The sequence below is a fragment of the Bombyx mandarina genome, chromosome 04 (assembly GCF_030267445.1).
Source record: "Bombyx mandarina strain Sakado chromosome 04, ASM3026744v2".
Lineage (NCBI taxonomy): Eukaryota > Metazoa > Arthropoda > Insecta > Lepidoptera > Bombycidae > Bombyx > Bombyx mandarina.
Genome location: NC_143211.1, coordinates 3,639,412 through 3,665,899, shown reverse-complemented (window position 1 = coordinate 3,665,899; position 26,488 = coordinate 3,639,412). Strand labels below are relative to the sequence as shown.

At 37.7% G+C, this 26,488-nt stretch overlaps 2 protein-coding genes across 2 annotated transcripts; one reads left to right on the top strand and one right to left on the bottom strand.

The window, feature by feature from the left end:
- Positions 1 to 4,796: 4,796 nt before the first annotated feature.
- On the bottom strand, positions 4,797 to 8,973 carry eIF3h (eukaryotic translation initiation factor 3 subunit H). Its single transcript, XM_028182745.2, has 5 exons — positions 8,814 to 8,973; positions 7,285 to 7,502; positions 7,013 to 7,172; positions 5,815 to 6,019; positions 4,797 to 5,186 (listed from the first exon to the last, which is right to left on the bottom strand). Exons 1-5 carry the CDS (start codon positions 8,889 to 8,891, stop codon positions 4,834 to 4,836), a joined length of 1,014 nt encoding a protein of 337 aa, XP_028038546.2. The 5' UTR covers positions 8,892 to 8,973; the 3' UTR covers positions 4,797 to 4,833.
- Positions 8,974 to 10,749: 1,776 nt separating this feature from the next.
- Als2 (Amyotrophic lateral sclerosis 2) lies at positions 10,750 to 20,708 on the top strand. Its single transcript, XM_028182751.2, has 9 exons — positions 10,750 to 14,121; positions 14,195 to 14,526; positions 14,691 to 14,905; positions 15,491 to 15,827; positions 16,349 to 16,611; positions 17,884 to 18,060; positions 18,991 to 19,178; positions 19,889 to 20,052; positions 20,527 to 20,708. Exons 1-9 carry the CDS (start codon positions 11,046 to 11,048, stop codon positions 20,569 to 20,571), a joined length of 4,797 nt encoding a protein of 1,598 aa, XP_028038552.2. The 5' UTR covers positions 10,750 to 11,045; the 3' UTR covers positions 20,572 to 20,708.
- Positions 20,709 to 26,488: the final 5,780 nt, after the last annotated feature.

The following is a 26,488-nucleotide window of genomic DNA, read 5'->3' as shown; positions in this document are numbered from 1 at the left end:
CTTCGAGATCAAATGGTCTGTTTACTTATTTGAGAAACGGACTATTTCGATATCCTTATGGCGGCGTGCTTCTATTCCACAGTTGGACACTATGAAATTGAAGTTAATGTTATTAAAAACTTAGAACATTAGAAGTCCTGAAAGATTGTTGAAATACAATAAAATCTAAATAACTAAAGTGGTAAGATCTCTTGTGAGTCCGCACGGGTAGATACCACCATCCCGCCTATTTCCGCCGTGAAGCAGTAATGCGTTTCGGTTTGAAGGGTGGAGTAGCCGTTGTAACTTGTCACTATACTGAGACCTTAGAACTTATATCTCAAGGTGGGTGGCGCATTTACGTTGTAGATGTCTATGGGCTCCAGTAATCACTTAACACCAGGTGGGCTGTCAGCTCGTCCACCCATCAAAGCAATAAAAAAAAATAAAAAAATATTTCAGGGGTTTGTCTGGCTATCACCAAACTCTCAACAAAAACTTTCGTATGGATATAATGTGCGTCACGACTCCTGAGGGGGGTTTCTTTTCCTAGGTTAGAAGATAGATAGGGTCTAGGAAACACGAATTTTCGAATACCATCTAATTTTCAAGGGCTATTTTCTTTCAGCAAACTCCTTGCCTTGCATATATTGACATCATGCTCAATTATCTATTAACGAGCTTTACCCACAATTAGTGGCCGTTCTTCGTAATTTAAATTTTATGACATAAAATAGTACCCGCCGTGGTTATCAACATTACATTGATGTATTCACACGTGGCAAATTTATACTCTATTGCAGGTTTCGATGCCTAGGTATATCTTTATTACTGTTGTAAAATATGTGTAGAAATACTCGTAAAAGTACGCCAGACAATGAGGATATTTGCAAAGTAAATTTTCCATTAGAAGATTAGAAAAGTTAGATTATTACGATCGCGACGGTCCCTCACTTCCACTCAAAAGATTTGGAGTGTTGTTTGTTAAGAAAGATATAAAATTCCATTGAAGGGTTTTATTAAATTGTCTATTATTTCTATTTATTTAATCGAAAGTTTACTTCTAGTTCCTAGAATTTCGCAGATGTTTTCAATGGCATTGCTTTGTTGGGTGAAAGCAATTTCAACAGAAACTTCTGATGGAATCACAAGCTTAATGCCTTGTCTTTGAAACTTGAAAACCAAACACATGACTGCTTCTCGCCAAATACACACAGGCTTTTGGAACCTATCAATGCCGGCTTACAATATAGCCCCCCAATTACTGGAATTACGCATATCATTAGCGAAAAGCATAAAACGACAATGCCTTAAATTATATTTATAAATAAATTTTTCGTAAAGGGTCAAAAGAGCAGGTATATTGATGCATATTTTTATTAACATGAGGCTAATAACTACCTTGTATGTACCTACATACTTGCATAGAAATCTTTAAGGGTCCATCATCATCTTCAAATTAACTATTTTTACAAAGGTAAATTAGCTTGTTACGATCTAATTTAATACTCCGAGGATTATGGAAGGTTCAATCAAACTACTGAGACCATCGTTGAAACATTAGCAAAACCACAAATTACCCGTAAGGGCAGTGTTGCGGGCATCCGATGAAGCAATTTGAGGCAATCAAATGACAATAGCTCTCGGGTTTATCCCAATTATAAGCACCGGTGTTCTTTAATCTATGGTATAGTTCTGCGCAGTAGCTAATTAGAACCAACGAACGTATTAAATTTCATTTACATTATATTATTAAGTAATTGCGGGCAGCTGGTGCATTCGTGTTTACGTAATTATGTCGTATTGACTTGAATATTTCTGAGTAAAAGAAAAATATTGTGGCGGATGAAAAAAATAATTGCGTTAGGACTGAGGTGTTTTTTTTATTATTGAAATAAGTGGTCACTCGATTTCTTGCTAGTTAATAATAATAATTACTTTCCAAGGTTGAACATTTTACTGTGGACACTTTTTAAAAACAACCTTAGTATGTTTAAAGTAGTCTTAATCCCGTCAACGATGTAGCAATTCCGGAATATTCCAACATAGGTAATTACGAGTTTCAGAACTATTGGCGTTGACATAACGATGTTTAGTATCGTCGTTTAGAAGCTAAAGTTTAATTAAAGCTTCCAAAATATTAGTAGGAAAATGAGGAATTGAATTATTTTTTTATCAACATTATACCGTATTATTTATAATTATTCCATAAAAAATTCACTTCTTTATTGTCTAACTAATGAAGTTTAGTATATAGAATATAAAAAGTATTAATTTCGGTAAATACATTGCTAAAGTAAATCGCAAGTAAATTATATTCCTCTAAAACAGTGAACGGAAAACTTAATATACATCTGGCCGGGTAGTAGCTAACATTTTATTATATGTTGATGTGTGTACGCAATGTAGAGGTCTGCCGTGATCAATATAAGTTTTTAAGAGTATAATAAACAACATATTATTATATCAATGGCAGATCTGGTCAATTACTTTCAAAATTTTATTTTTTTAGCATTTTCAAAGTGGTCTGCCACAAAGTAAAATGCGCGATAATGGTCTGCCATTCTTATTTTCCGATAATAATAATCATATATTTTCAAAATTTCAAAACGGCAGACGTGGTCAAATGGATTTAAAATCCGTCAAAATCGGTACCTGTCCTACCTGAGCGCTCGGCGCGTCGACCACTTTGAGCTTAGTGAGTCCCCACCTCATACATGGTAGGTATACGGGTCTCAATGTACGAAAATTCAGGTCTGGTCAAATACATACAGGTAGAACCCACGGGCTCTTGGGCTATGACGTTAGTGACGTGAGTGACGTCAGTATCTACCTACTCTGTGGAATAGGGACGATTCCTTATTCGTTTGTATACACGTATTATTTGAAACGCAAAAGTAAAGACTATGTAAAAAACAGCATTGTTGAAAACAGCATTTAAATTAGTTGTTTATAAATACACAGCAATACTTATTTTAATGTTGAAAAGTTTCAATTTATTTAGGGGACTGGTGCCCTCAATTACAAATAATGAAGAACCGTCTGAATTGTGGTTAATCTAAATCTCACGGAACTCGGCGAGACTGTGTTTTTTTTTACCTAAGCCGTCTTCAGAGACCATTTTAGCGTAACCGGGCGAGTAGGTGAGATCACGGGGCTCAAACCTGACGTAGCTACTAACACGAACCCTAGCAAGAGCCGTGCTTCGCAGAATCTACCACCGGATCGGAAACGCGGCCCACTGAGATGATCCGGCGAGAAACTCAGTGGGCTGTGTCTGTAGGTTAATTTACTTGCCGAGCCCTTTGTGGCAAGCGACGGGTTTGACGAGAACGATGACCGGTCGTTTTTGCGTACCTATTTACCAGTAGCCTCAAGTGGATTATCTAGCTTCACCTTGACTAACAGGCGAGCTCGTGGGGTCAACCTTGAAGAGTTTAATAACATCTGCTCTAGCATGAGCAGTGCCTCGCTGAATCTACCACTGGGTCGGAGCCGCGACCCACTCAAAAGATCCGGCGAGAAACTCACCGTTTATTCCACAACAAGTGTTCAGATGAAAAACTTATATTTATGATAGAGAACTTCGATTGTTTTTTAATTAAATCCCTTCCTCTGAAATTAGCTTCATTGCGTTTCCCCAATACCATGATGCTAAGTAAGATTTCAGATCTTTAGATCTTAAAAGGGTTTAGCCGTAACAAATAAGACAACGACCGCACGTTCCAAAATGTAAGGTGTAGTTCATTCGGTATGTATCTATTTTTTTATTTTATTGCCCTTGTAGGCAGGCAGACGAGCATACGTCCCACTTTATGATGAGTGGGTACCGTCGCCCACGGACTTCGGCAATGCCAGAGGCAGAGTCAAGCCGCTGCCTACCGTTTAGTACTCTCCACGAGCCTCATTTAAAGAAGGATATGTCATAGCGCTCGGGAAACACCGCGGAGGGGAGTTCATTCCAAAGCTGGATGGTACGTGGCAAAAAAGATCTCTGGAAACGCACTGTGAATGAACGTAGTGACTCCAGGTAGTATTTTTTTTTTTTTTATTGCTTAGATGGGTGGACGAGCTCACAGCCCACCTGGTGTTAAGTGGTTACTGAAGCCCATAGACATCCACAACGTAAATGCGCCACCCACCTTGAAATACAAGTTCTAAGGTCTCAAGTATAGTAACGACGGCTGTCCCACCCTTCAAACCGAAACGCATTACTGCTTCACGGCAGAAATAGGCAGGGTGGTGGTACCCACCCGCGCGGACTCATAAGAGGTAGTACCACCAATAATTACGCAAATTATAATTTTGCGAGTTTCATTTTTATTACACGATGTTATTCCTTCACCGTGGAAGTCAATCGTGAACATTTGTTGAGTATGTATTTCATTTGAAAAATTGGTACCTGCCTGCGGGATTCGAACACCGGTGCATCGCTTCAACACGAATGCACCGGACGTCTTATCCGTTAGGCTACGACGACAAAGTATGGATGAACTCTACTCCGGTGGCGGGCGGTGCGATGATAAAAACGAGATGATGGTATCATCTCAAACAATTCCCCAGAGTACTCCCCATGGAACATATGGTACAATATTTACAAGTAATTATGTACAAGTATTTATTTATTTATTTTATAACTATGAACTCCATGAAAATTATGCATGGTTTTAAACTAATCATCAGCTTGATAATCTAGTTGCAACTGTAAAACAGCCACAGGAGAATGTGAAGATTGAAGATTTGTTATTTATATTTTTAGTTTATAGTTTTAAAGTATAGTAAGTAACATATAAATAAATTGTGAAATTAAACAACAAAACATGACCAAATCATTTTTAATACCATACAAAAAAACTAGTTGTTTTGTTTCGCTTCTTTGGCGTTCTGAAGCGCCTGAGTCAAATACAATTTCGCTAGACTCTGACTACAGAACTGGCTTATATGTTGGCTGTATGTGTCTATTTGTCCGGCTACGATCATAGGATTCAACCTTGGCGGGACTGGATGAGGTTTAAAGAGTTTGTTCACGTCTTCTTCTGGCAATGGGGTCTCATCTTTAGCAGCCCTAGCGGCATTTTCCTGTGCCCTCTTCACCAGCCAACGATGCTTGTCTTGTTGCTGCCTGACCACCAGCTGTTGGTACCTATTGAACTTGATCGCTTCTTGATTCAGTTCATCAACACGTTCCATGAGACTGCGAAGTTGTCCTGTAATTAAATCAATTTTATTGTTATGATGATAAATACAATATTTTGAAATCAAGTGGGCCCTTAGATGCCCTTAAATTGTAAAATCAGGTCAACATTAAAATTCATTTAACAAAATCAATAGTTTTACACAAAGTGAAGAGAAAAATGCTATGTAATGTTTTCTACTAAATATTATAACATGAAATAATAAAGAAAAACCTCTCTGCAGATTGTTTATGATGACCAACATATAGATATGAACATTTAAGTAAAGGAAGAAACATATTCAGGCTCTTAAGAGCCACCTCATATTAACATTATGAGTTCCATCTCGAGATAAGGAATCTAAGTTTTAATGACATTGGATGAATGTTTATCTGTACCTTTTAAGAGGACACTTTCTTAGTAGAATTAATAAGCAAGATGATAGTGAAAGCTCGCCTGCTTAAAATTGTCTATTGCCAATCCTCCACATAGTCAAAATTACAAGTTTAATATAACAGTTAGGAAACAACTACTGGGAAAAGTAGTAGCTTCAGACTGCAGCAAAGGAATCAACCCATAATTGATGTAGTCAGATGTAGCCTAAATCTTGAAGGCTTTTCTCATAATTGTTTACCATACCATATCATAAGAATAAACAAACCTTCAAGAACAGATGCAGTACCCAGATCCAAAAACTTGGATCCTTCCTCTTCAGGTATCATCTCGGTGAGCTCAGAGATCATTATGTTAGTTAATGGAGAGTTCCGGATAACAATCGGCACTTCAATGAATAGATTTTCATAGCCAATCTTCAGGTTACGTAGTGCTTCCGGAGTGTAATCGCCTTCCTTGTACATAGCAATAGCCTGTAAAGTAAGTATTAACCTCAATTTTACATATATTCTTATTCATACATGAACACCCAAGTATACATAATGTTTTCACAATATAAATGTAAAAAAAAAACAACAATAATTTACTTGCTTGTTGATGAGCATATTGTTAGTCCAAGTTACTATTACTTCTGCACGTAATAATAATTTGTTTAAGGAGTGAGAACAGTCTTACATCTTAAGACATATGTATAAGAACATACATTACCATCCTCTTTATATTTGCTGGGAATCATACATTCATTCTGGTTTAATGGTGAGACATCAAATATGCACTCATGTTGTGATATCTGCAGGTTGCATGGACCACTTAGATAGTATCCCCATACAAAACATTTAAAATATCTCAAAAATGTAGATTCTGCCATTCACTTAGCATTAACAAGTGATATTTTTTTTTTTTTTTATTGCTTAGATGGATGGACGAGCTCACAGCCCACCTGGTGTTAAGTGGTTACTGGAGCCCACAGACATCCACAACGTAAATGCGCCACCCACCTCGAGATATAAGTTCTAAGGTCTCAGTATAGTTACAACGGCTACCCCACCCTTCGAACCGAAACGCATTACTGCTTCACGGCGGAAATAGGCGGGGTGGTGGTACCTACCCGTGCGGACTCACAAGAGGTCCTACCACCAGTGATTACGCAAATTATAATTTTGCGGGTTTGGTTTTTATTACACAATGTTATTCCTTCACCGTGGAAGTCAATCATGAACATTTGTTGAGTACGTATTTCATTAGAAAAATTGGTACCCGCCTGCGGGATTTGAACACCGGTGCATCGCTTCAACACGAATGCACCGGACGTCTTATCCTTTAGGCCACGACGACTTCAACTTCACTAAATATATTATGTAATATAAATAAATAAAATAGCTGAACTTCAGAAATTAGTTCTATCATAAAGCTCAATTTACAACATTTGCACTTTAAAATATGTATAGTTATGAGAGCATAATTACCTGAGGTGTCAAACGATAGGCCTTCAAAGTCAAGAATCCTCTGGCTGATTTCTTTGTATCGTAAATCACGACAACACTCTCCTCAATAGAGGTCTGATAGTGATATTGTGACTCTAATAATGAAAGGCTTAGAAAATTGCCTACATCTGCACTCTGGTACCTGAAGAAAGATATAAGATATAAGAAAAAAGAAAGATGCAGCTGCTGTTCTAATTTAAAGGGTTGCATGACATCTTTTAACATACTATAAAACAACTTTCAATATTAATTACCATCCAACATGAAAATGATCAACATTGACTCTTCGAAGCCTCCTCATCATGTCCAACTGGTATTCCTCCTCGTCCATGGTGTCGTCATGCTTTGGAAATGGGAAGCAGTTGGTAATCTCCAGACGGTTCTCAACGACCAAACCAAGGAGAGCTCCCTGAGCCACCTCCATGTTGCTGCATGATTCTTCATGACAGTGTTTCACTATTTTCATCACTGCCTAAAACACAAAGCACAAATCTATACTAAAATATTCTTTACATCGCGTGCCCTGCAAAAACGATTGATGATAGAATAAAATAATGTACTACGACTTTATAGAACAAATTATTATTTTCAAAGTGTCGTGACAGCATATGTCTAACTATTATAGTTATGCTGCAAAAAGTGTTCTTTTGTTTAAAAAAATAAAACAATGTCAAATATCATTGAATTTTTGTTAAAGACCCGAGCAGAGCTGTAGCGGGCCACTAGTATATTATAAAAGTAGGAAGCAGATCTGTTATTTAAAATGCTTGAGTTGGTTCAATGAGGATTTGTTTGATTACCACATATTAAACTGTTTTATCACTACTTTAAGCATGTTTCAACTAAATAACTTCAGAAGGGATGTTATTCAAGGCAAGTTAAAATACACTTTAATGTTTACAGTTTAACAAAAACAAAAATTAATACCTACCCATCCAATTGGTCCTTTCTCAATATAACCAGGTTTACCTTATCCATAGCACAATTACTTAGTATTGAAAATATTGCTAAATTATTGCTATATTAACTTTCTGTGTATGTGTAAGCAGTCAATAGTTTGCTATTTTCAATTAATCAGAACAAAGACTAATCTCATTCATTATAGTTATGAAATCATAAAATTATCAGTAAATAGTAGTTAGTATAGTATATAACAAAAAATTACTTCGCATATACTATCAAGATCTAAACTTTGTAATGAAGCATAGTTTAAAACGCTAATTATATGGTTCAGAGAAAATTTAATGTTTTAAATGTACAGTTAGATGAGATCATCCTCCTATTTCAATGACCCCCGGGCTCAGGGCAAATGTCCCGAAACAGTCAATGACTCAACAACGTTTATATGTTGTAAACAGAAATAAAAAACCTTTGTAGTCTTTTATTTTCTTTTTATATCGAAAGTTTTTTTGTTTTATAGAATCCTATAGAAATTAACATAACGAATTATTCAAGGTTTGGTGAATTGTCAACGTTTACCCGATTTATTTAAAAAGAAACGAGAGCACAAAATTGAAAACATAACCTATACAATTATCATTATTATTGCAACTACAACATATTTTATTGTAATCTAAGATCTCCTAAAATCATACAACACGAATCATGTTCCAGAACATAATAATCCACCTTATTTGACGATGTTTACTTCTATATATTAATTAAATGGTAAAAATACATGACGTGTCGAGGCACGAACTTTCACAAAGTTTTTTAATTTAAAACCTACAGTTGACGTCCGTCTCAGAGAACCTTTCTAAGCTTTAATTTTAAATTTACTTACCAGTCCATCGCACTGAACATATTGGATCGTCGCTTCATTTTCAGGAGCGCGTCTAGCTGAACCAGCACGGCTCGCCATTTTTAATTCACAAGAGAACGTTTGATTTGATTACATTTTAGTGTAGCTCTCCAAATCGACTATCAGTAGCTATCGATAATTGTAATCGATACCTTATTTGCAATCGACACTATACGACAGATTAGCCTTTAAAAATACTACCACGAATATCACATCTCGATTAAACACTGTTGGAACTATGTACCAGTTCTTACAAATTTCTGGTTTTTAAAAAGAGTAGGTATACGAAGACATACACACACTAATGAGATTAATATAGTAGTTGTTATATCCCAGTTACAATGCAATAAAAAAGTGACGTAATTTTGCGTATTGTACTATGGATCACAATGATAGTAAAACCTAATGTTTACTGTATAAATGTAAAACAATTAATGCATTATGATCTTGTAAGTATTCTTAAACAAATCCATTTTTAGTAATGATAAGAAATCTTTTAAACCTTAATTTTTATTTAATTGATAAATCTCAAATGTTGTTCAATCTTTTTCTATTATGCATGTATAAATTGTATTATATTCTTACAAATTTTGAATTAAAAAAAAAACCATAAACTTAAGTGATATGGCTCAAATTACACTTATAGACGTGCGGTCTCATTATTTGCTTTAAATAAGGAAGTGGTATCAATTCGCATTATCGCTGTATTTATATTTTACCGTTCGTCAATTCGTAATTAATCGTTTATTTATTAGGTTGTACCTTATGGAACATTTTGTTATCTTACAGCTTTTGCTTAAGACTTTCGCTCTACAAAGCACAGGTACGGCCTCGTGTGGAGTACTGCTCCCAACTCTGGGCCGGGCTCCCAAAAACCAGCTACTTCCATTTGACTCTATACAGAAGAGAGCCGTTCGGATTGTCGATAATCTCATTCTCACGGATCGTTTGGAACCTCTGTGCCTGCGGAAGGACTTGGGTTCCCTCTGTTATTTTGCACCGTATGTTCCATGGAGAGTGCTCTAAGGAATTGTTCGACATGAAACCACCATCTCGTTTTTACCATCGCACCGCCCGCCACCGGAGTAGAGTTCGTCCATACTACCTGGAACTACTGCGGTCATCCACAGGGCGTTTCCAGAGATGTTTTTGCCACGTACCGTCCGGCTTTGGAATAAGCTCCCCTCCACGGTGTACGGTGTTTCCCGACAATTATAACAACACCTTCTTCAACCGAAGCTTGTGGAGAGTATAAACTGGTTGGCAGCGGCCTGGCTCTGCCCTTGGCTCTGTCCATGGACGACAGTAACCACTCACAATCACATGGGCCATGTGCTCGTCTACCTACAAGGGCAATAAAAAAAAACAAAGCTTAGAACCATGTAACGAAAAAAGTTTCTGTTGTGCAGAATTGATTATTTCAAAGCTTAAAACGAATCTTTTACTAATTAATTTTCTATTGTTTTGCTTGGCTCGATGAGTAAATTAACCCTACAGACACAGCCCACTGAGTTTCTCACTGGATATTCTCAGTGGGTCGCATTTACGATCCGGTGGTAGATTCTGCGAAGCACGGCTCTTGCTAGGGTTCGTGTTAGCAACGTCGTTAGATTTGAGCCCCTTGAGCTCACCTACTAGTTAAGGTTACGCTGATATGGTCTCACTAGAGGCTGGCTATCAGCTTAGGTAGGAAAAAAAAGAGATCGTTCAGAGCCGAGCTACCGAGCAATTATAGCAGCTCCGTGGAAGATCTGCCCTATAACGTTACCCACAAAGATTATACATACAGAAAATACAATAATAGCAATTACAGTTTTAATACCTATTAAATGTATTAGCTGTATTCACAGCAGTACACATACTTATTTTTATTCGTGAATGCAATTTGGCTTAAAGGTATCGTTACCAGGCCATAAAATCTAAAAAAAAGGATACAATCACATACCTCAATACATAAATAAATATATGTATGTACATAAGTGTAATCAAAATCGTTTTTAATTACTTTATCCATAAATGTTGTGGAAATTTTCCTTGAAGTCATTAATATCTATGATGTTGTGGCAATTAAAAATGTTTTGGCATCATAAACATAATTTTGATTCTAAAAATACGGCTCTGTGATCTGTTTCGTTCATATTAATTTGAGTTTAGTTAATTAAATTAGTGTTAAACAAACACCTACTTATCAATTTAAGAAAACTTGATTAAATAATGAGTCAGCATAAGTTTTGGAAAGGAGTGACTCCCCTAAACGTGCCCACGTCTCAACAAGTACCTGATAAAGTTGTTAAATTGTGCTCATTAGATACAAATTTTATTGTGTTAGGAAACGACCATGGCATATATTATTGCGAAAATGCAGACGATTCTTTGAATTTTAAAAGGGTGAGCGGTATTTCAGCACTGGACATATCATATCATAATGGCATACTATATATCATAGACACGCACGGGCGCTTATTTAAAACAAATTGTAGCTTTAAAAATAAAGAAGAAATTGTAGTAAAGGAAGACTCTAAATGCTGCCCCCACGGGTTCAGGAGCTCAAGTTACAAAGTGAAATTTCGGACTGTTGTAGCTAATGATTTTGGTCAACTATTCATTAGTAGTGATGGACAGTTATGGGGCTCTGGAGCTATGCCCCAAATATCACTAGATACAAATAGTATTAAGAAGATACCATTCTTTGAAGGAAGAACTGTATACAGTGCCTCCATTGGTCACAACTTTGCTGCTGTGATAGCAAGGAAAAATGTTAAACAGTCTGATAACTGCGATACAGACAGTGAAAATGATGAAGAAGAGGTGTTCGCAACTAATTGTTCACAGTGCCAGACTATCATAGGCCTTGCATCTCCTGCATCTGTGCCGTCCTTTTCTGAAACCTGTCCATTAGGTGTTCATATAAGTAAATCAAGTGAAGACTCAAGTAGTACTACTGCTCCACCTACAGATTTTCATATTGATGCTTACAGTTATACTGAAGATTCTAGTTCCTCTTCGGAGGAATCAAAAATAGCACAAAACATTATACAAACTACTGAAACATTAACTGAAAAAAAATGTGATGAATTAATTAATACAGAAAATGGTGATGGCTCAGATAAAGATAGTAATACAACTGAAGCCGATGCAGAAAAGATTAATAATATATTCATGAATGCTGATGCTGCAAGACAGTTTTTAAGTCGACAATTATCATGGGTGTCAGCTGGTGAAGATTATTTAGTTGAATATACAGAAAAACCTACTAGAATCATAAAAGAGAATGTTTCAAATCTCACTAATTTTGTCTATGAAGGTGTTAAAACAGTAGGTGATAAAGTTGCAACACTTTCGAGGCATGTCAGTGGTAGTAGCGAAAACAATGAGACAGTAGAACGACTATCAAGAAATCAGAATGAAGAAACCAAGTCCCTCATGTACAGCTGCACTTCAAACTGTAACGTAGATGATTTGCAGTTTTCCACCAGCACTATTAGTAGTGAAAAAGAGTTTGAAGAAGCCAGAAAAAAAGAGACTATTAAGAACATGTCTAAACTAGGAAGGAATATTTTAGCTACAGAATTATGGACTTGGGGTGACATAAGTTATGGACAGTTAGGAATTGGTGACACAGTCAAAAGGGTTAAACCAATGATTGTCATGAGTTTATCGGGGTTTGGGCTACAAAAAGTTTCTTGTGGGAGTTTGCATTGTTCTACTCTCACGCTCGATGGACGAATGTTCACTTGGGGATACAATCATTACCATCAATTAAGCTTCGATTCAAGAGAAGATAAAAGTGGACCACAACAATTTACAGAAAACTCAGAGAGCGATAGAATTAGGGATGTCATTGCTGCTGATCATCATACTCTAGTCTACACGCACAATGAGAATATATTATACATGGGCAAACACACAGATGGTTTCACAGAATCTGTTGTGAATTTAAATCCTAGTTTGTTAGAGGAAGATAGAGAGAAATCTCCAAGCATGGTGACTATAAAAATTACAGAGCCACAACACCATACAAGTAAACCCCAAAATCTGTGCTATCACTGGAGAATCTTATCTTCAGGTAATATTAGTTATTGCTCAGTAGAAAACTCAAAGAAAAATCCACAGTTCCAAGACTTATCTATTGCTCAAAGATATCTAGAAGAAATGTTACTGATTTATCAAAATCTTATCAAGGTTTTTTTGAAGAAAAGTAAAGCAATTACTGCACATTCCAATGTTTATGAAACAGTATGTGATATTTTTGGTGACATATTGAATGTCACAGCTTTAAATGTATTATCAGTGTGGCAGTATGCAGAAAAACATATAAATGAATGTGATATATCATTGATTAAAAATTTAGAAGAGTTTATTTTTTTGTATAGAAAGTATTATGTAGCTGTAAGCAATTTAATTGTTATTGGTGGTTTCACCCAAATCAATAGTGTTATTGATGTCCCAACGAGTATTTATAATTTATTTAGTGATCAACTTCCTTCGAACAAACAGAAAAATAGTAAAAAGACATCAGAAGCCATAATAGGTCTTGCCTTTGTGCAACCATTAACAAGATTAAGTTCATACAAATGTATAGCTCAATCTATATTGAGACATAAAACCAAGAGAAAAAAAGGCGAAATTGTATTAAAGATTGAAGAAAGATTAAATAAAGTTGTTTCATCATTTGATTCATTAATAGAAGAGCAAGAAAAAAAACGTAAAGAAGCGGAAGTTACGAAACTATTTTGGGAAACAGTTGGTAAAAGTTTGGAGCAATATAGAGCTCCAGAACGACGATTAATAAGAGAATCAAAATCTCGACCTCTAAATCTAGTCAATCCTGGAAGATTTTCATCACATTGGTTCATTTTATTTAATGACATATTTGTTCATGTTAGTGGTAGCTCACCTAGTGTGCACCCCCTTCAAACCCTGTGGGTCGAGTCTGTCATACATTCTGATCCATCACAATACATAATCCAACTTACTACTCCAGAAGAAGTTATATCAGTGTCAACAGTTACCGAGCAAGAGAAAACTGAATGGATACAAGCTCTGAATAATTCCATAAGAATAATTTTGAACAAAGAATCTGTATTTAAACTACCCTCAATAAGATCAGCAAGTTATACATTCTCAAGTAAAAGCACATTTTTTAAAGATTCGAAATACATTGGTAGATGGTTAGATGGTAAAGTACATGGAAATGGTAAAGTAGAATGGTCAGATGGCAAGCAGTACATTGGACAATTTCAACTAAATACTCTATGTGGCCATGGAAAAATGGAAATACCTGGTGTAGGTAAGGAATACAAATATGAATTATCAAATATTTTTTACCTACACTTTTATTACAATCCTTAAATTAATTTCAGGGATTTATGAAGGCCAGTGGAAAGATAACTTACAGAATGGCTACGGTAAAATGAAGTATTGCTCGGGTGACATATATGAGGGATATTTTAAAGACGGTCAGCCTCATGGACATGGTATTAAAAAGCAAGGAGATTTCACATCTTCATCTGCAACTATTTACACTGGAGAATGGGTTAACGGGGCAAGACAAGGCTACGGTGTCATGGACGACATTGGAAAAGGAGAAAAATATTTAGGAAATTGGAGTGACAACAAGAAACACGGATGTGGGTTGATCGTGACTTTGGATGGAATATATTACGAAGGTTTATTTACGCAAGATGTGTTGACAGTGAGTGCCTGTATATGTATTAAAATATTTAACATACAAACACAAATATTGTCTCCAGTAATACATTCTTTCACAAGGCCACAATAGTCTAAGTAAATTTGTAAATTTTTGTGATTACAATAAAATTGTTTTGTTTATTTTCTGATAATTAATAAAACTTTTAGGGTCACGGGGTTATGGTGTTTGAAGACGGTACACATTACGAAGGCGAATTCAGATCTGCTGGTGTATTTTCTGGTAAAGGAGTTCTCACATTTTCTAGTGGGGATAAGATAGAAGGTTCATTGAGCGGGGCTTGGACTGAGGGAGTTAAAATATCGAATGCCACCATGCACATGAACGTTTCGAATCCTGTGTTGCCAGCTAATCCCAAACCTAAGTATGTTAATAAAACTATTTACAACAAAATATAAATGAAAAAAAAGTATGTTACCAGTAGTTTAGCAGTTATATTAAATCTTCAAGCTTTTTGCTGTTATTGCATTAAATTATTTGCTGTTCATAAATCACACATTAAAAAAAAAAACCTAATAGATTCTTATTATTTTCTAAATTAATTAATATTATTACGAATTGTTTTAAACTTTCTTCAGTATGTACTACATTATACACGAGTTTGACATTCGACTGTTTCTTATAACGAAATTCACTCTCAATGAGTTCCCGATATTTCAGGAGTTGTTGCGAGTGCCGCGGTCACGGATTGACTGGAGACGACGGGTGAGATGTTAGAAGCAAACAAATCTGTCTACCCTCTTTTCAGTCCGTTTTCCGCTAAACCTTCATAGACACAACACGTTGCGTTTCTCGTCGAATCTTCTCTGTGGGTCACGATTCTAATCCGGCTCTCTTACTAGGGCAAATGTTGGCAAATTCTCCCGGGCTCAGCCCCGTGAGCTCTAGTCAAGGTTAAGCCAGAATAGCCCGACGCAAATGCAAATTGAATATCGTGTTTTTCTTACAGTTCATTCGGAAAATTAAGTGTAGCACCAAACCAGAAATGGAACGCTCTATTCCGCCAGTGCTTCCAATGCTTGGGTATATCAGACGCGGTGCTAACACCCACCGGTAATCATTTTGCCCACGGACCATCGGGTCCAACGGTGGACAACGTGAAGATATGGCAAAACGTTGCGGTAGCGATATCCTCTTCCCATAAAGAGGGAATGAAAACGAGCCTTAAAAGGAATAAAAGCACTGATCTTGAAAAATCTGTGGATTGTCTGGAAGTCATACCAAAGTTTGGACAAGATACTTTGAATTTAGACGAATATACGGAATTGAAGCAGTATTTGTACAATGTAAGTTCAGTTTTGTTACACTAGATAGTTATGTCATCAGTGACTTCACCTGAGTGGCCCATTCCAATCTCATAGGAGACTAGCTGTACCCGCCCGCTTCGCTGAGCATTTAAAATTAACATTATTATTTCTCACCCCCACAAAGATTCTCATCATTAACGCCCCCGCAACTGGTGTAGAGAGTCCAACACTCATATAAATATTAGCCTATCCATTAATTACATGTATTTTCTACATGGATACCAAGTTTCAAGTCAATCAGATGCATGGCTCAGTAGTTATAAGTTAACATCCGTAAAAACCATTGTAGATTTATATATTAGTATAGATTCAGACATTGACCCAAAAGACAATTGAGACTAATGTTTTGTTGTCTATGGACTCTGTTAGTTTAAAAACATCGGGAAGTTTAAAGATCATCTGACTATCCAACCAAACTAATAAAATTTAAAATTTTATTAAAAATATAAATTTTCAGAATGCGTTCATTGATTAATTTTGTAATATTGAAATACCCACAGGCTTGCGAGTCCTCTCACCATCCGCTGGGGCAGCTGGTTCTGGGCTTGACGAACGCATTCAACACGACGTACGGAGGCGTCCGTGTCCACCCGCTACTTCTCAGTCACGCGGTCAAAGAACTCAAAAGTATAACCGCGAGGCTCTACCAAGTGGTCAGGCTGCTGTTCCCAGCCTTACCCTCAGAGAATGCCGATCTAGTCTTGCCGTATAAGACCCAGGAGAACGATGATGAAGTTGAAAACGATAGCAATCCTATTCACGGGTGAGTTATATGGAAGAAGTTGAGACACCACATCCGGTGATTCTGTTTCGCTTACCCCCATCCTTGTCAGCTTTAATAGATTCCTAATGTTGAGTAAACCATTATAGGGTGCGTTCCACTAAGCGTTCACAACGATCACGCTCACGACCGCAATTTTTCCCGTTCCACTTGTTTGTGAGCGTTACTGTCGTAAACTCAAGTGGAATGGATTATTAAAGCGTTTTGAGTGTGGAGGTAAATAATACAAACGGCGAGTTAATAAAAAGATTTAAGAGGTTAGGTTATAATCTGTAAGCCTTGAAAATAAACTTAATTAATTATTGTTTAAATGGATTTATATTGAAAAAAATTATAATTTAATTTTTTATTAGTGGTGTATTTAATTATTTACGTTCAAATGTAATTAAAATGTCTTTTGCGGTGGCACTTGGAAATTTGGTTAGAGGTCGCATTAATGCTCCAGATAGTATCTCTTTCCGCATGAAATAACGTAAGCTTAACGGTCGCCATTTTTGATGCTTTGAGTTTTGAAAACGCCGCTAATTTTTTCAACGATCACTTCGACCCACCTTTTTAGATGGGTCGTCGTGAGCTTCGCGTGAGCGTAAGTCATGACGTCATAAGTGACGTTTCCGCCACGACCACAACGACCGTATTTTGTAGAACGACTAAAGAGAATTTTGATCGTTGTGGGCGCTTAGTGGACCGCACCCATTATTGCACGTTTCAACCTAAAGAAACGATAAGTTAAGAAAATCGTTTTTTTTTTTAAGGGATTTTATGACCTGGTTACTAAGACCTTTAAGTCATGCCTTATTTTAATTTATATTTATTTATTTTATATATTCTTATTTTTATGAAAAAATGAATGAAATGAAGATGATTAATTTGAAACATTAATCAACTGGGATGAAATTAAATGAAATGAGATTCGATGATATGGGATGAAATGTAATCTCAGTAAAATGGTGGTCATTTACTGAGATTTTTTCAGTGGACTTTTTGGAGGATCCCGAGAAGTTGCGTCCAACGGCTTTGTTTCGTTTTCCCACATTTGTGCACTTTCACAGATATTAAACAGTTAATAAACCACCGTTATTACACATTTAAACCTGAAGAAACACTAAATAGACAAAATAAAACAAATCACACAACTTCAGTCCTCGCGTTCCCACCAAAAAGTCTCTAAGAAAATCGAACAGGTCATATATTTGACTACCCGCGTTTCTGCGAAATTGTGTATTTGTATCATACTCCTACGTATTCCCGCAGTGAAGTGGTATCGGCAGCTGCATTGCTCCAGCCGACGTTGCTGCCTCGCGTGCACCCAGCTCTATTCGTGCTGTATGCTTTACACAACAAGAGAGAAGACGACATGTACTGGAGAAGGTTGCTAAAGTGGAACAAACAGCCGGATATCACTCTGATGGCCTTCCTCGGGATCGATCAGTGAGTATCGATCTATATGTTATTGCAGTACGTGGATGAACAATATTTTATACACAACTAGCGACCCGCCCTCGCTTCGCTTCGGAAACTGTAATTTATTATTGATTTTTCCACTATTTAATGTTATTATACATAATATAAACATTCCTCTTCAATCACTATATCTATTTTAAAAAAAAACCATCAAAATCCGTTGCGTAGTTTTAAAGATTTAAGCATACATAGGGATATAGGGACAGAGAAAGCGACTTTGTTTTATACTATATAGTGATTTACTAACTATAAATTTAGCTAAAAAATACCTGTTTCTATTGAGCAGGACTAAAAATATGTCATGTTTCAAGATTTTGGAATCTGTTTCCAATTTAAATTAATTAGTATGGCAAAGGAGTCACACTCTTGCAATTACAAATTTAATAAAACAACTAGACTATACCCTATATATCAAAAGGTGTTAACGTTTCAATTAGTAACATATTCAATTTGGTGCATCAAAATTTAAAGTTAACGATTTTACGGCCCACCGTTATGGTTAGGAAACATGACGTGAATACCCACGCCTACTTCGAGGGATGAGGTCGACATCTCACTTGTGTGTATAGGGACCTTACAGACCTTGAAGCTTTTAGGCAGCGGCTTGGTTCTGCCCCTGGCATTGCTGAAGTCCATGGGCGACGGTAACTACTCACCATCAGGTGGGCTGTGCGCTCGTCTGCCTACAAGGGCAATAAAAAAAAAACAAAAAAATTGAGGGGTCAATATTATTTCGCCTTCGCGGCAGAAATGGTCAAAACGGTGATACCTTCCCGTGCAGACTTACTTTAAGCCCTACCACCAATGTTTTGATACTGAAAATGAAAAAAACAAGCCTGAAAGTAAAAACAAATTATTAGTGCGTTTTTGTTACCTAATTGAGTGAATATTTTTCAGGAAATTCTGGCTGAGTTACTCGTCGCAAAACAATCAGTCACCTCCTTACTCTCCGATGAAGGATCAACACTTTCAAGAGGCAGTAGAAACGCTTCAGCAATTGAAGACCACTTTCTCGCCGATCGAGAAACTCCTCGTCATAAGGAATACATTTCAGAAGATGACCAGCGCCGTCCAACAAGAATTAGGTAAGGCTTAGGTCACTTGTTTGAAGGCATCAACTGAAGAACTAATGACTTAACTGATGATACGCCCGGTGTTTTCTTATATAGTGCTGTGACTCTTCTAAGTAAATACGTACCTAACAATACTTTATTAACGGCTCCCACTATGTGGAATTAACATGACAATTTTAGTGGTGGTTGGACGTATTGTGAGTCCGCGTGGATAGTTACTACCACCCTGCCTATTTCTGCCGTGAAGCATTTACATTCTAGATGTCTATGGGCTCAGATAACTCATACAGACAATAATAAAAATCCGGTAGAAATTAAGCTTTCAGAGGCATTCTATCTCATTATCTCGCAGCCTAAATCTTCTTAGTGTCATTGTCATTTCATTCAAGTTTCAAATCGCACACAACCTTGCTAAAGAAGTTTTAATATCAAAACCGTATACTGGCATAGTTGTAATGTTTGTTAACTGCTTATCACCAGGAGGTTATTAGCTCGTTTCCCTACGCTGACGATACATAGCTCGTTTCCCCACGCTGACGATACATAGCTCGTTTCCCTACGCTGACGATACATAGCTCGTTTCCCCACGCTGACGATACATAGCTCGTTTCCCTACGCTGACGATACATAGCTCGTTTCCCCACGCTGACGATACATAGCTCGTTTCCCCACGCTGACGATAAATAGCTCGTTTCCCTACGCTGACGATACACTATTCCCAGGTCAAAACTACCTATGGACCATGGACGAGCTGTTCCCGGTCTTCCATTTCGTGGTGGTCCGCTCCAGGATCCTGCAGCTCGGCTCCGAAATACATTTCGTTGAGGACTTCCTCGAGCCGGGCATGCAGCACGGGGAACTCGGCCTTATGTTCACCACCTTAAAGGTCAGTTTCGCTCGATTGGTTTACTCGATTCTCGTCTAATTCTAGTATTTAAAAACGGTTTTCGGGCGCCTTAGCAAATGCGACCTCGATAGATTCGTATGAGTTAGTATATTATCCGTAGAGTATATTATAGCAGTCGTGAGTCAAATATTGATCACGTATGCTGGCATCTAATGAGTGTGATTGGATTATTGGATGTGTGTGCGCGGTTGCGTGTGTGTGCATGCATGCTGGTGTGTGCGTGCATGCTGGTGTGCGCAGCTGCATGTGTGTGTAGCTTACGGCTTAGTTGCTTTTCTCAGATTTAACAGCTCAAATTTTAATAAAATTTGGACTTGCATCATTTCTTACCAGCCACAAGACAATTTCTTGCTTTTTATTTGCTTGAGTTGGTGGTTTATCAACTTAACTTATCAATGTTTCACCCATTTAGTATTAAAATTGAATGAATGAAAACTAATTGTTCAATTTCAGGCCTGCTACTTCCAGATACTTCAAGAGAAGATGTCGATGAATTAGTAAAATATTTAGTGTTTTTTTCGGTTTTCGCGACCCGTAGACACAATTAAGACTATTCTTAAGGCTTAATCTCGCATTTATTATTTACATTTTATCGTTTTCAACGTAAATTAACAATGACAAAAGTTAACAAAATATTTTTATTCTCAAACTAGACTTTTTTTTTTTTTTCCTACCTAAGCTGAGAGCCTTGAGAGGCTATTTCAGCGTAACCCTAACGTTTGTAGGTGAGCTCACGGGGCTCAAACCTGATGACGTTGCTAACACGAACCCTAGCAAGAGCCGTGCTTCGCAGAATCTACCACCGGATCGGAAACGCGACCCACTGAGAAGATCCGGCGAGAAACTCAGTGGGCTGTGTCTGAGAGTTAATTTACTCGTCGAGCCCTTCGTCGCAAGCGACGGGTTCGACGAGAACGGTGACCGGTGCTTGAAGTACCTAGAAGCACCGTTAGTGGATCGGGAGGATCCGAGATGACGTGTTTTGGGCGACGTCGACTGCTTTCCATTCTGTCCGCAGGATCGGGAATGTAGTTACCGGCGGCCACGATGAGAGGGTTCTCGTGTCGTGCCGCTTTATCGAAGTGGCGCATCGACGCCGACTGTAGATACTTACTGATGGACTCTAAGTCCAGGTCGTCATTCCTGACGAACCACGGGGCTCCGACGGCTATCCTGCAAAAACGGGATTGAATAATTTGGAATGATTTTAAGTGAGTGCGGGCCGCGTGAACTAACACTACACTTGCATAGGTCATGACGGGGCGTATGCAAGTTTTGTAGAGTGTCACCTTATTTCTAAGGGACATTTTACTTCGCCTACATATCATCGGGTAGAGACGTCCTAGAATGAAGGCGGCACGGTCGCGTACCGTCTTGATGTGCGGGCGGAATGTCATCCTACTGTCGAGGGTGACGCCTAAATATTTGACCTTCGCGGCCCACGGTATGGGCTGGTCGAACATCGTGATTGGGCGAATGGCGGGGGCGGAGGTGTTGACGCGCCTAGTCGGGAGGGGGATGCTCAGCGTGGTGTTCGGAGGGCGACCCCTTTTGAAGAGCACCGCTGTGCTTTTCGTGGGGTTGATGTCGATGCGCCACTTCCGGAACCACTGTCCCATGGTGGTAGCTGCGGTCTGAAGTCGTCGATGAAGCAACGCCTTCTTCCTACACGAGTAGTAGATGGCGGTGTCATCGGCGAAGAGCGCCAGATGGGTCTCCGGAGACCGGGGTATATCATTGATATACAAACTAAATAGTAGCGGGGAGAGGGCGGAGCCTTGCGGGACTCCGGCTGTGACGTGACGGGGCCGGGAACGCGTTCCCTCGACTCGATATCGGAACGAACGGTTCGACAAGTAGTCTCGTATGATGAGCACGAGTCTGTCTGGCACTCCCATGTTATACAGTTTGTATATCAAACCGTTGTGCCAGACTTTGTCGAACGCCTTCGCTATATCGAAGAAGAGGGCTCCTGTCGGGATGGGTTTCCGCCTATTCAGCCCTAGTAAGATGTGCTCCGTGAGGCGGTGCACTTGATGGACGCACGAGTGTCTGGCGCGGAATCCAAACTGCTCGTCTATGAGAATTTTATTCGCGGATTCGAAGTCCCAGAGGCGTTTACGAAGGAGCCGTTCGTATAGTTTGCCTATCGCCGGGAGGAGACTGATGGGGCGGTAACTCGCGGTTTCATTTTTCGGTTTGCCCGGCTTGTGTATGCCGATAACGTCAGCTTCTTTCCACGCCGCGGGAAAGATGCAGTTCGTCATAGCAGCATTTAAAATGATGGCCAACATCGTTATCAGTTGGGCTGGTAACAATTTAAGCGCGCGGTTGCGGATGCCGTCGGAGCCGGGTCAAACTAGACGGTAGTTGACAATATTCAATTCTCGACGAATAACACTTCAGTCGCAAGATGTTTTCGCAGAACGCGAGGAGACGCGTCGTAGACGTTCCGATAATAGCTATTTGGGAACTTGTATATATTATGCAAGCTTATCTTGAAATTGTCATTACCGAGATTCAGGCATCTCTCAAATATCTTGTGTTCTATGATGGCTACCATCACATTGGAATAGAAGGAAAACACTTCAGGCGACCACGACCAAGAAAACTATAAAGTATACTATACTATTCTATACTATAAGTATAATTAATATACGCGAGATTAAACCGTGAATATAGTTTTAATTATATCGTAAAATATAGATTTAGATGTAGATTATGTAATCAAATGATCTCCTAGTTGGTATTGCGTTGTATGTACATAAATAATATATATGTTTTAATGAATTCGTTTGAAGTAATTATCGCAGAATAAAAAAATTAACGTCCCTTTATAGATAGACGTGCTTGTTGCAAAGGACAATGCCCATTTTCTTTGGGCGCTTGGTGAAAGAAATGTTGATTCATAAACAAAACAACGTGAAAAAATCAGGCATAGTTTTTCAAGTACAAATAGTTTTGACACAAAGTTGGCCCACTTTTGGGCATTGTCCTTTAATGTACAAACTATAAATATAATTTGTGCTCTTTGACAAAAAAATGTGACATCACATCCAATCGGTAAATGATCAATATGGTATTATTATTATTTCACATAGTCAAAAATTGCAATATATTTTTTATGAAATTAATTTTAATAAGATAGACGGAATTTATAACTGTTGTCTTTGAAGTTATTAAGATTAGCTTGGGAACAAAATTTTAACATACCCCAATATAATAATTTAATTATGTATAATGTAGCTGTGTGTTGGAACTTTGTATAGGAATACATAGGCGGCACTGAAAATTTCGGGAATTAACGAAGTGACACAACATTACTATTTAAAAATGTATTTGTTGCTTTTCGAAGTATTCTCCACGAAATTTTACACATTTTTCCATACGATGGAACCAATCATTGAAGCAACCATTCCATTCGGAAGTTGGGGTCTCCAAAATGGCCGTTTTGTAGGCGTCCACAGCTTCTTCAGGTGATGAAAATCTCTGTCCACGCAATTTATTCTTTATTTTAGGGAAAGTATAGAAATCATTAGGGCTTAGGTCGGGGCTGTACGGCGGATGGTCTAATAATTCTATGTTTTCTTGCTCTAAAAACTCTTTTGTTCTGTGCGCGGTGTGAGAACTCGCATTGTCGTGATGGAGGATGATGCGGCGGTTGCAGTTCTCTTTACGGAGTTCAGAAACGAACTGTGGCAAACAAATGCTAGCATACCATTCTGCATTAACCGTTCTTTGTCCCTCAAGAGGAATAGTCGTAACATGGCCGGTTTTGGAGACAAACGTGGCCACCATTTTTTTCGCAACACTCCGTGAACGAACAATTTTTGTTGGCTTTAACTCATTTTCGAACACCCAAACTCGTGACTGGTTTTTTGTTTCGGGTTCGTACGCGTATATCCAGGATTCGTAACCTGATACAATGTTGTATACAGCATTTGAGGATCCTGCGTGGAATCTTTCGAGAGTTCTGACGCACCAAGTAACGCGAGCCGCTTTTTGCTCTTCACAGAGCGAATGCGGTATCCATCGGGAAAACAACTTTTTTACACCTAATTGTTCATGCAAGATTATTTGTATTTGACTCATGCCAATGTCTAAAGTTGCCTGAATTTCGCGGTATGTCACATGTCGATCTTCCTCAATCAGCTTACGCACAGCATCAACGTTTTCTTGGGTGACTGCAGTTTTTGGACGACCTTGACGGGGATCATCACTGAGCTTGACACGTCCACGTTGAAACTCAGCAAACCAGCGATAAATTGTGGTTTTGGATGGGGCTTCATCACCAAATGCAGAAATCATCCGGTAAACACACTGTTTTTGTGTTAAACCACTTCGAAAGTCATAATAAATCATCGCTCTTGAATTTTCTCGAGTCAATTCCATTTTCTCAACGACTAAATAAGTTTGACAAGACCGAGAACCTTTTTTTAAATAAATAAATGGTATTCGATTTTTAAAACCAAGGAGTTTTCAATTAAAAAGATTTTAATATGACAGGAACAGTGGAAATATTCCATTCCCGATACTTTTAGTGCAGCCCTCGTATGTAGATGAACTCGCCTCACAAATAGCTTAAAATAAAAACTATTTATGTTTCAATATTTTTTTTTTATATTTCATGACATTAGGTCTATAACCATTGGCGTCTATTTTTAATTTCTTTCATATGGATCCATCCTTAAGTGTTTTCGTTTTACTGAAAATAAATATTAGATTAAATTATTAAAGGAATCTTATTGACGCATGAATAAGGCATCTATTTTTTTGTTACATAGACTCATGGTGCACCCGATGCTAAGTGGTTAGTGGACACCATTTTCTTACTGGTAGTAGGATATCTTATGAGTCCGCGTGGGTAGGTACCACCGCCCTGCCTATGTCTGCCGTTGACGTGTAATATTTTTTTTTGTTTTTTGTTCTCAAACTTATTTTGTATTTTAACTCAAATTATGTTATATATAAAATATTACTATATTACAAATATTAATATATTACAATTATGAAACTAAAGTTTTTTTTAGTAATTTAAGTAGCTTTAACATTAAAACGATTGTACAAAATTCAATATCAAACGACGAAAAAACGTTTTGCTGTAGTCAAATTACAATACGTAGTTACGTTTTTTTAATAAATTAAATTTGATTATCCATTAAATAATCTTATGCTTTAACTATAATTAAGTGTTATTTATTTATATTATTGAGATGTTTATTTTTGTACTTGTAATTAATGGAATGTTATTTAATATAACTAATATATTATTGTTTTTATTACATTCAAATTCGTATAGTGATATTGGTATTCTAATGTTCAAATCATTAATCCCACCTCTAAAATATTGATTCCGATTCCAATAAACTTTTTGTTTTGTTATAGTTAGCGGCACGTAAGTTGGCTAGGTTTTGGTGTAGTGGAGGTAATGTCGCGCATAGTGCACATTGCAACAAAAAAAAAAATGGTCACTTTTATTGCCCGTATATAATTTAATTTTATTTTATTAAATTTTTTATTTGCCATAATTTATTTTTAAGCCTGTGTTAAATTTGTGTCTTTAGAAGAAAATTAAAGAAAAGAGAGGAATTCGTGAAGTGTAATAGGTGTTATAAATAAAATACAATTAAAAGTTAAGAAGTTTATTTAAAAAAATATACTTAGTATTAAAAATTATGTGTCGCCGTCGTCACTGTCATTTTCTAATAGTGCTACCCCTTGGATTAAATTTATGGTAGCACCTGAGCTGGTGGACGGAGTTGGCTCCTCATCGTCGACATAACGAAGAGTCGCCGTCGTCACCGGTGTAAATAATAAAACGCTCAGTGACTGCATCGACTATATGGTCATTGATATTTGGTCCTGGCATTGCAAACAAACTTAAAACAATAACACTCGTAACAAAAACTAAATTTAAAACAATAATAACAACTCGTAACAAAAACTCAATATAAACAAAGGGTCCCTACAACATTAGTAGGCGCATGTGTAACCGGGAGAGAACGGAACGTGGACGCGGTGCGGGAGGGGAGGGTCGACTGACTCACCAATCGCGCGCTCGGAATGGTGCTACGTCTTTCCCCGCGTCCCGCTTGACAATCAAAGAGACCTAAAAAACGACTTCTGCGCATTTAACGACTCTTGCCAAGTTACGTGCCGGGGACTATATGTAGCTTTCACCTAAAGTATGCGTCTCATTCAATATGGACGACGAAGATAAATTTTCTGATTCAATTTTATATTGTAGTAATTAAGTAACATGAAAAGGTTTTAATGCCAAAAAAAAAGATACGAGTTTATAATATTTACGCTGAGATATGCGCGATTGGCTTATGGTGTGAGTGACGTCATCGCCTCGTTTGGACGTCACAGAAAAAAGTTTGTTATTATTAGCTGATCGTGATACCTTCATCGC

Bases quoted from the DNA above. Each gene is read 5' to 3' on its own strand.
- eIF3h (XM_028182745.2), bottom strand. From the start codon at position 8,891: ATGGCGAGCCGTGCTGGTTCAGCTAGACGCGCTCCTGAAAATGAAGCG. The intron at 6,020-7,012 runs GTAATTATGCTC...CTTACTTTACAG, and splicing joins CCTATCGTTTGACACCTCAG to GCTATTGCTATGTACAAGGA. The intron at 5,187-5,814 runs GTTTGTTTATTC...ATTTAATTACAG, and splicing joins TACTGCATCTGTTCTTGAAG to GACAACTTCGCAGTCTCATG.
- Als2 (XM_028182751.2), top strand. From the start codon at position 11,046: ATGAGTCAGCATAAGTTTTGGAAAGGAGTGACTCCCCTAAACGTGCCC. The intron at 15,828-16,348 runs GTAAGTTCAGTT...AAATACCCACAG, and splicing joins TGAAGCAGTATTTGTACAAT to GCTTGCGAGTCCTCTCACCA. The intron at 18,061-18,990 runs GTGAGTATCGAT...AATATTTTTCAG, and splicing joins GCCTTCCTCGGGATCGATCA to GAAATTCTGGCTGAGTTACT.